General features: G+C 44.1%; 1 protein-coding gene across 1 annotated transcript in view; it reads left to right on the top strand.

Annotated features, from left to right (window-relative positions):
* The first annotated feature begins 174 nt into the window (after positions 1–174).
* Positions 175–10,340, top strand: part of IPO8 (importin 8) — a 42,157-nt gene continuing 31,991 nt past the window's right edge. The window contains 5 exon segments of the mRNA XM_081023963.1: positions 175–502; positions 6,919–7,000; positions 7,298–7,454; positions 8,933–9,091; positions 9,665–9,821. Coding sequence (XP_080880089.1) covers positions 419–502; positions 6,919–7,000; positions 7,298–7,454; positions 8,933–9,091; positions 9,665–9,821 — 639 coding nt within the window. The 5' untranslated portion in view covers positions 175–418.

Genomic DNA, 10,340 nt, shown 5'->3' with positions numbered 1-10,340 from the left:
CAAGGAGGGAAAGGAAGGAGAGAAGCCCCCGTTTGCTCCAACTACAGCGGATGCTCTCCGTAACAAACCATGGCCGCCCCCATCTTTAAAAAGTCCACAGCCGGGAGAGGGAGGGAGCGGCCGCTCTAGACCGCCCCCTCTCGCTCTCTCGGCTTGGCAATGTGTGTTTCGTTTCCGTACAACAACATGGCGCCTGCCATTCGGGCACCGCGAGAGAGTCGGGGAGGAGGAGAGACGCGAAGGAAAGCGCCCGGGGCGCAAAGCATCTTCTCCTTCGCGACAGCCGCGCTGTCGTAAACCGGTGAATGGCTCCCGTGTGGCGAAGGGGGAGAGGCGAGCTGGGGATTGTGTGCGGCGGCGGCGGCGGCCCTTCTCTCTGAGGCGCCTGTCCTTCTCCCCCCACCGCCATCGGAGAGACATGGATCCCAACCGGATCATCCAGGCGCTCAAGGGCACCATCGACCCTAAGCTGCGCCTCGCGGCCGAGAGCGAGCTGAACCAGGTGAGAGCGCAGCCTCCGGCCCCCTTCGCCGCCCCCGCCCCGCCCAGGGGATCGCGGCGGAGGCACTTCGGGGATCAGCTGCTTCCCCTCCCGCCAGGCCTCGGCGGAGGACGGGGCTTTGTTTTCCCCTCAGGGGGTGGCCTCCCTCCTCGCCTCCCCCTCTTGCCTCGCCATGGTGGGCGCGCTCTTTCCATCTCTGAGGAGAATCCTGTCACTGCACCTCAGGCGCGCAGCGCTCACCTCCCCACCCGAAAACAGCCTAGCGGTTTCCTTAACGGATTTACACGGCTATTCGCCTGCATTCCTGTCCCGCCTCTCCTCCTCCCGAGGTGCGCTCTTCCCGTGTTTTATCCCTCACAGTATCGGTGCCGGATCCCGGGGGCCCCCAAGCACCCACAAAAATTCCCATGAAGGGGCCGGGCAGCCACAAATCCCGGCGCCAGGGCCATGCACGATGCACGGCACCCGTGGCCCCAGGCACCCAAGCTGGCGCTCCTGCCTCACAGCCATCCTGTGAGGTGGTTTAGGCAAAGAGAGGGTGGCTGGCTCTGGGATCACGCAGCCAGCTTTCATGGGTTGAGTGCGGGATTTGAACCCAGGTTTCACCCAGCCAGGACCTTGGGTGGTCTCTCAGCCACAAAAGCTGACCCCTCCTCCCTGTGAAGCACCCTTCGGTCTTTTCAGCACCAGAGGACTCTGTCCAGAAGTTCGCCTGTGGGAGCGGGAAGAGGCACTTTGCAGACTTCCATATTTACTACTGTGCATGTTTTCATGGACTGGAGCCCACACAAATCTAATGAGAGATCTCTAACCTTGGGAAGCTTACCACCGGCCTTGTAAATAATCCCGCAGAGTTTGCTTGCCTGCAAAAGACGTTTACTTGCTTGCTGGGGGCTGACAGGAGGGAGGGAGAGCTCTGTCCCTGCTACAGCAGCTCTATACTATGACCGTGTGCAAGCCATACATTTAAAGCACATCCTCCCCCGTAAACTGTAGTTTAATTGTGCTGGGAATTATAGCTGTGTGAGGGATAAGCTACAGTTCCAAGGATTCTCTAGGGGAAAGCATTGTGCTTTGCATGTGCTTTAAATGGGGTGTACGCAGCCCAAGTTGCTATGCTGGGTTTGTAGAAGGGGGCTTCCCTCTGGCAACGCACTTGATTTCTGTGCTGGGCATAGTCTGTGACTACCAGTATCCAAAATGGTTTTCCAATAGAACACCAGATGTGAGACCTGTAAATACTATGGTGGTGTTTATTTGTTCCTTTGAAAAAAAATACATCTAAAAAGAAAAGAAAAAGAAAAGAAGGGACAAGATACTTCATCTGTCTTCAGCTAGCCTTTCACTTGCCTGCATGTCACCTATAGCTATTAGGCTAGTTCTTACATACAAGACTAGTTTGGACCTTAAAGATATGTCAGTCTACAGGGGGCCAGAAGGCGCTGCTGTTTTAAGAGAAAAGTATGTGTGTGTGTGTTTGCTGTAACAGGCTGACATGGCAACCTCACTGAAAGTTCTGTTCACTTTTGTTTGGCTTTTAAGCAGACATCTCAAGTTTTGAAGGTTGACAACAGGTTTTGGAATTTTGGGCTCCCTGGTTGGTATTATAGGTACTCTACAGGTCTTAGACTTGTGGCTTTTAATTTCGCAACTTTTTTTAACTATCCTAACCATTTTTTGGTGGTGAAATTCCTTCATGCTACAACCTATGGTAGTTCCTATGATTCTTCAGCATAGTTATTTTTTGACAAGTTGACTTCTTCATCACCATCCCCCCGGAATTTTGATACTTTGAAATTAGATTGTGAACTTTTCCAACTTTTTTAAAGGTTGCCAAATTAATTACAAATCAGCAAGCAGTAAACTTCTGCTGCAAGCCCCACTGAACTCAGTGGGACTTCCTTCTGAGTAGGCATGTATAGGATTGCTTTACATGTCAAAGTAAAATGCCTCACTTTATGGAATCATTATACGTGTACATTGAAGGTTAGTTCACAGTCCCTTAATGATCAAAACTACTGCTAAGCAACCACATGAGTGACAGTTGTATTAGATTAGGATAGAAGATCCCAAATCATTCACAAGTAAGTGGCAAGATTCTTTTTTTTTTTTTTTTAAATGATATTTATTAAGATTTTCAAAAATACAGAAAGTAAGAATTAAAATACATTCAAAGCCTTATTTTCATACACCCACTTTCCGGGACTCCCCCCTTCCCCCACCCCTACCATATTCCTCTTTCATATTGTTGGCTCCACAAGCTCTCAGTTCTAATTGAAACTTAATTTGTTTAGACCATTATTCGAATTTAAAATTTATACACTCCTCATCAATACCCTTAATAAAAAGACAAAAATTCTCTCCCCAGGGCCCACCCCATTTTCATTCCACAATTTCCCTTTTTTTAATGATAAGGACACCCCACACAATAAAAATATAAGAAATAAGAAATAAAAAGTATAATAGATGAGAAAAAGCTCATTCAGAAAAAAAAAAGTTGACAAGCCTTTGGATTTTAGTTCTCCCCCCCCCTGTCCCCGGTTTAATTTCCCCCTGACCACCAAACCATGTTATCTGCCTGGAATTCTTAAAGTCCATAAGTCACCTATTTCCCCCAACTCCTTGCTGGCTTTTTCTTTTTATAATTATTTTTTAAAACATTTAACTTCAAATCTTTAATAAAACTCCCCCCATTGTTCTTTCCAAGTTGTAGTCCAGTTTCCTCTTGTTCCGCTGCTGAAACGTTCTAATTCAGAAGCTTAATAACTCTGCAGGGATTATTATTATTCAGGAACAAAAACTTGCGTTCAGTCCCTTCCTTTCTTCAATAGAAAATTCTATTGTCTCCTTTAGCTGAACACCCTGTAGACATAATATTATTTCCGTTTTGCAGCTTTCCCAGAAGATAACCAGTCCTGTAAAATTCCAATGGTATTTTTCCACTTACGACCATCTTTGTAATGTCCCAAAACTCCTCTAGGGGGATTGTTGTAACTTTGTTTTCTCTAGTCCAAAAGTTCGATTGTTATCCATGTTTTCGCCATTTTGTATCCAAATTTTAGCGAGTTATAGCAAATTGTAACAAATTTAACCAGCAAAGTTCTCATAATAAAATCCTCTCTGCTTTCCGACTTTGACAGCTACTTTGACAGCTGTCAAAATCTCCGACTCTTTTCACCAGGCTCTCTCTTCAATCACCCCGGTTCCCAGGGGGGGGGGTTACGTTTCTTCTCCCTCAATTCTTCCTCCAGCACAGTTCTTATAGTTCCCCATCGTGGAATTCTTAGTTTTAATCAGCAATACACATCATTTTGGACCTTGGTTTCCCCGTCCTTGTTTTGGAAGGTTTACAGTAGGGGGGGGGACTGACTTCCTTTTTGGATCCCCCCCCGCTCGTGTCCAATCCGAAAAAAAAATTCTTTTTTTTCTCCTTCTGAACCCGGTTTCCAAATTACTCACGGGTTGTTGTTAAGAAGTCCGAATTTTCAATGGAAGAAGTCAGCGCTCTCCGCCGGATGGCATGCGGCTGCGCTCGGCAGGGATAGCAGAGGACTCAAAGCACCACGCTTCTCCCCGGCACCCGATCCGTAGCCTTTAAAAAGGCTCCTTCACGAGTCGGGAGGGCGCTAGCGGTGCCAGCCGAGTCTCCATGTCCACGGCCTCCGTGGCCGTGGTTTTTAAGGGTCCCCGCATCGCCGGTGCGGTAGGACCCAGCCCCTGCCGAGCAGGCTCCCTCCGGAGCTCGGAGGGAGTCCGCCATTCGGCGATGGCGCCAACCCGGAAGTCAGTAAGTGGCAAGATTCTGTGGTAACTGGATTGTTCAAAAAGAGTCATGTCAAAAAACATCAAAGCTATGATACCTGAGAGAGAGCAGAAGGTTGTTGAATTTCAGCTTGGAATCAACATGCTTCCCGTGATCCAAGAATTCTTAGCTTGTATACATATCTACTTTAGATAAAAAAGATCCAGGAACTCATCAGAATGCCAACTTGTAGCTTTATTTGTACAAAGCTTTTTTTGTAATTTTCATAATGTAAAAAGATATCAACACAAAGCAGTATATTACTCAAGTCAACTTTGACAGGGCATACAGACTGCAACCCCCCGGCACATCTTTACATCCAAACTAGTTGTAAAAGTTTTTAGTTGCTGCATATAAATACACATAACATGTTCATTTGGTTGTGATTCTGACAATGGAAATGAAGGTAAAAATGGTTGGATGGGGGTGGTGTCATTGAAAGCTTAATTTCCTAGCTCTTGTTTGGTTCCATACTTTTTCGAAAAAAAGAAGAGCAGAATGTGATTTTCTACATTATGTTGTTTGAAGTATATGTTTCCTTTGGCCTTCATTGCAGAAGGGTCATGAAAGAACTGCCAGCAACTAACAGCTCCTAAGTCAGGAGTCGCCAACCTGATGGGTACATTTGCAATCTGGACAACAGTTATGGGCATCCCACACATGCCCTATTCTAGTTGCTACAATAGAATGCTTCTTTTTAGCCTAATTTCAGCAGAGGGAGAGGTTCCAGGGAAGGTGGACACATTTGCATGATTCAGAAGCTTCAAATATCAAGTTTCTAAATTGGGGAGGGGCTATCTGAGTTATTATTTCTATTGTTATGCATCATCTATGTTTAATGTTATGGAGCCATAGCTCTGTGGTAGAGCAATTGCTTTGCATACAGAAGGTCTCGGGGTTCAGTCCCTGGCATCTGCAGGTAGGATTGGGAAAGTCTCTCATCTGAAGCTCTGGAAAGCTGCTGCCAGTCAGTATAGACAATATTGAGATGGATGGACCAATGGTCTGATATAAGGCAGCTTCTTATTTTCACTGCTTGTTTTGAAAGAAGCCAAAGGAGAGCCTTAATGACCCAGATGGAATTCTGCCCTTTATCCATAATTCTCTCTTGCTTAAATTTCTGATACCCAGATTTAGGCTTTCTTTTTTAAAAAAGTATCCAGCGTATATTGTGGCATTCATCCTGGATGAACAGCAAAGGAGGTATTCATTTTTAAAGAGGATCAGATCGGTTACAGTTTTACTTTTGTCCTTGACATGCTGACACATTTAGCTGCCAACTGCTGAATGAGGTCTTCGAAACCTTCTAGCAGATTTTAGTAAATCAATGCCACAGTGATGCTAATGCAGTTCCCATTTGGGAGAGTTAAGTATAGTGAACTGTCGTCAAAAGAATGCAACAGCTACAGACTTCTTAGGATGTACTCCATTAGTGACTGGTGCTGATCCATCAGTACCTGGTCTTGCATTTCCTTTGTGCTTGTGCTATTGCAGTGTGCCTGGTGCAGTGGAATCTGGCAGAAAATAGAGGGTCTGGGAAACTAGAGGGTTCTTGGTTGAACCAAGAGGGGATGTGAAAGCAACCCAGTCAGCCATATCAAGTCAAAGGCCATCCATCTACTACAAATAAAAGATATTTCAAGTGTGGAAGTTGGTGGGGTTAGGTGAATGCAGGAGTGATATGGGCAGTACAGTTTACAGCTACTCTCCTGCCCCAGTGGCTAAAGTTCAAATAAAATATGAGCGACGGGAGAGAAACCATTTAAGGAACTTTGGAAATTGTTAGAGGGTTTTAATGTTGTGTGGTTTCATATCCAGCAGTCTTTTTTCACTTAGAAGCTCAATCATTCAGAATAATTTTCCTGAGTGCTCTTGTTGAGTAGATTTTTTGTGATATCGGAAAATGCCTTTTCCAGTGATAGCTGGAAACTTCCATCAGAATGACTGTGATCAGGCTGACACCTTTTTTCCTTCTTCCAGTTATTTTAACTTATTCACTGATCCACAAAAAAGTATGTAAAGGTCAGCACAGAAAATTACCTTAAAAATATGTTGCATAAAATTAATATAGGAAAGTAATACTGTACTTTGAATGTACTTTGTACTTCTCAACTGTTTATGAAGGTAATAGTGTTTTATTAGAAGCTTTGCTGTTGCAAGAAGCAGCAACAACAGCTTTGCTGTTGCTTATAGTTTGGAGGTGGAAATAGTATTATTATTTTCCAATTTTATTAGAGAAATAAATGGTCAAAACCACAACTGGATTCAAGAGCAGAACAAAACCTGTTGTGTCTAAGCCAGCTGTTCATTTGGAGTGTGTCCACCGCATGCTCAGCCCTTCAAACTGCTTAACTTTGCAGGAGAACATCTGATTTGGAAGGAAATAATCTTTTTCTTATTCATGGCAATAAAGAATCATAGAATTGTATAGTTGGAAGGGACTCCAAGCATAATCTAGTCCAAGCCCCTGCAATGCAGAAATCTCAACTAGATCATACATGACAGATGGCTATCCAACCTCTGCTAAAAAAAACCTCCAAGGAAGGAGAATACTACAGGTTAACTTGTTTCACAATATATGGTGCTTTTCTGATTGACTTTCTATGCATTTCAGTCCTACAAGATCATCAACTTTGCTCCCAGCCTACTACAAATAATAGTTTCTGATCAAGTGGAATTCCCAGTCCGACAGGCAGGTGAGCAGAAATTATTTCTATGTGCTATGTTTAGAATTTGGTTTGATAGTCATACATATCCAAATTCAGCTACTGTTTCTTACTTTGATGGTTTGCTTGCCTTGGCTACTGAGACCTAAAGTTCAGAACATGTTCCAGCAAAACAAGGAGGGTGCAATAAAGAGCCTGTGAGGAGAGTCCCAAGGGCTCTATAAGGGCTGCATTTGGACCTTGGGGTTTTTTTTAAAAAAAATATTCAGCAGTCTTCCATGTGCTAGGACACTAGGACTTAGGGATGTTTTTCTTCTTTCACTTCAGCTGCTATTTACTTGAAGAACATGGTGACGCAGTACTGGCCAGACCGAGAGCCACCACCTGGAGAAGTGATATTTCCATTCAACATTCATGAAAATGATCGGCAACAGATTCGGGATAACATTGTGGAAGGAATTATTCGTTCTCCAGACTTAGTGAGGTATGTCAGGCTTGGGGACATGCATCAGAATTCCCTGAATTGTGTTCCAGGGAGAACTAATGCTTCCATTAGGTATGAATTATGCAGATCATGCTACTTTACGTCAGTTTTTACTCTGTATTTTTCTTTTTGAAAATTGTGGTTTTCCAGGAGGTGATGGGTTAGGAAGGGTAATGGAAAGTAAGCTAAAGGACTTGGAATCACTTCTGTAATAATTCTTAAGTGGAGGCTTCCAAGAGAGCTGTTTCTAAAGAAGATGGTTTGGATATTTCATGTTAAGGTCTAAATGAGAGTTGTAGAGAGGCAGGCTAATGAACAAAGGGCAATTAAAGCTAAAATATCATATCCTTTTGTCACACCAAGGAAGTTTTGTTTCCCAGATGAAGATAAATAAAACCCTTTATAATCCGTTTTTGACCCAGTCTAGATGATAAAGAAAGATCTGTTCTCACCCTGCCTGCCAGCTGTTCCACATGAGTGTGTAATAGGGAAAGGCTGTAGTTCCTTGGTAGAGCGCATGCTTTGCATGCAGAAGGATCCAGGTTCAATCTCTGATGTTTCCAGATAGGCTGGGAAAGACTCCCGCCTGCAGCACTGGAAAGCTGCTGCCATTCAGTGTGGACACTACTGAGTTAGATGGACCAATGGCCTGACTTAATATAAGGCAGCCTCCTGTGTACATGTGCAGGCCTGATTGATACCAACACAGAATCCAGAAATGGGCTGTGCGATTTGGTCTGAGTGTGCGGATATATGCACATGGGCCCTCTGCAGACATTAGGTCTATTCATGGATATCGGGTGGCCCAGTGGATGATACCATCTCACTGTCCCACTGCATATAGCCTCTAGGTCACCCAGGATTGACCCTGGGTTAATCATAGAGACTGATGGTCTGCAAGTTTGCAAATCTTGTGTGCTTTAGTTTCTAGTAGTCATTAATTTGTGTGTATGTTGTTTATTTTGTTAGTCCATTGCTCTCTGATAACTCGAGGAGAAGGAGAAGACACCAGCAATATGGTTTCATTACACAGTATCCAACTAAACAGTTCCTCTTCTTCTTCTTCCACTAGTGCAGTGACTTCTAGGTGTTTTATGGAATTGCCCTGCCCTGCCCTCTCCTCTCCCTGTATGACCCCTAAATCTGTTCTTGGGTTTCCCCCAACCCTTCAGAGCAGATTTATAGGGCAAGCTGGGCATGTGCAGGGAAGTTCCAATCCATAGCTAAAACGCCTTGCACTAGTGGAACTTTGTGGTTGCATACTGCCCATAGTTACACTGAATGTGATTTCACATATATCCCCTCATCCTGTCTTTGTCTTTTGAAAGGTTTCTGATATTCTCCTTTTGCGGAGGATTGTCTGATAGCATTTATTTATTTGCTCTGGGTTTCTGACATGCTTAAAGAATTTGCTTCTCAAACTGTTTACCAGAATGTGTTACTTGCTGACACTCTCTTCTTCTTCCCCAACCTTTCAGGGCCCAGCTGACAATGTGCCTCCGCACTATTATCAAGCATGACTTTCCAGGTCACTGGACTGCAGTGGTGGACAAAATAGGCTATTACTTGCAGTCTCCCAATAGTGGGAGCTGGCTTGGAAGTCTGCTGTGCCTGTACCAACTCGTGAAGACCTATGAGTAAGTGGATCTTCTTCTGGGAAAGCCCCTTGCCCAGTAGCCTTGCTCATACAGATGGCAGTGTCTGGAGAGCACCTCCAAATACATGCATGTACCCCTCCTTTTGCCTTGACTGGTTCCTTGGAGAAATAGCTTCTCAATTCTCAAAGAATGTATGTGTGGGGAGGGAGAAAGACAGGAGTCCACCCATGTGCTCAGGAGAAGGCAGCTCTAGCAAATGGGAAGCAGTCCTTGCATTCATCAAGGTTAGGGCAGAGTGAGTAACATGAGAAGAGAGACTCATGCTTTTTTCCAGATGAAAGTAGATAGAGCTTGATTGCTGTGTGCAATATGTGAGTCAACATGAAGGTTCAAGTAATTATCAGATTACTTGATAATGCTGTACAGCTGTGTAAGTTATAGCATATTTGCCAATATGTCTCTGATTTGCTGTGCTGAAAAATAGATAAAAATGGTCATGCAGGGGTGGAAGGATGGCAAGCAATATTGAATCTTTTCCTTAAAATGTAGAAGAATTAGGACAAGTGTAAAAGTTTGCTCCCTAATTGTTTCTGGGTCTGGCTACTTCTACAGATACAAGAAGGCCGAGGAGAGAGAGCCCCTCATCGCTGCAATGCAGATATTCTTGCCTCGGATTCAGCAGCAGACAATCCAGCTCCTTCCTGACAACTCCCATTACTCTGTGCTCCTTCAGAAACAGATCTTAAAGATTTTCTATGCACTTGTTCAGGTATGAGCCTCTGCACGTAAAGCAATCAGATTATAGAGAGTTCTGGGGTGGGTGTGGGGGACCCTCTGCATCATTTCCCTTAAGAGGCATACTTCAGAGTGTTTCATTCACTTCAAGCTTGCTTACTTACAAATTTGGATGTTTAAGATTACAGTCTTAGGCCTGGACTTCACAGTATTTCAGAAAAGAAAAAATGCTAATGAGAGATTGTAACGCCTTACAATAAGCCTGCAACTTGCATGCGGGTTACGTTCTGAGGATTGTGCTTAAAGCCAAAATCATGTAGAGTCAAAACACATTGGGTGTACAGTAATGGCAGTTGGAATTGCCAAAGTCTTTTTTCCTGAATTTCCTCCCCCTTTTGAATTTTTTTTGCCAAGTGCGTAAAGCTGAATGAGCACAAGTTAAGTGTGTGCAAGTTGCAGGCTTACTGTGTGTTTATAAGTGCCCCTGGAATGGACATATTTAGTCCTCTTTAGAAAGTCCTTAACTATTTAAGTTTGACTGTGTAAAGTGGGG

Source organism: Podarcis pityusensis (assembly GCF_964106645.2).
Source record: "Podarcis pityusensis genome assembly, chromosome: 10".
NCBI classification, from domain to species: Eukaryota; Metazoa; Chordata; class Lepidosauria; order Squamata; family Lacertidae; genus Podarcis; species Podarcis pityusensis.
The sequence above is the reverse complement of the archived record's forward strand: the minus strand, read 5'-3'. Positions and strand labels throughout refer to the sequence as shown.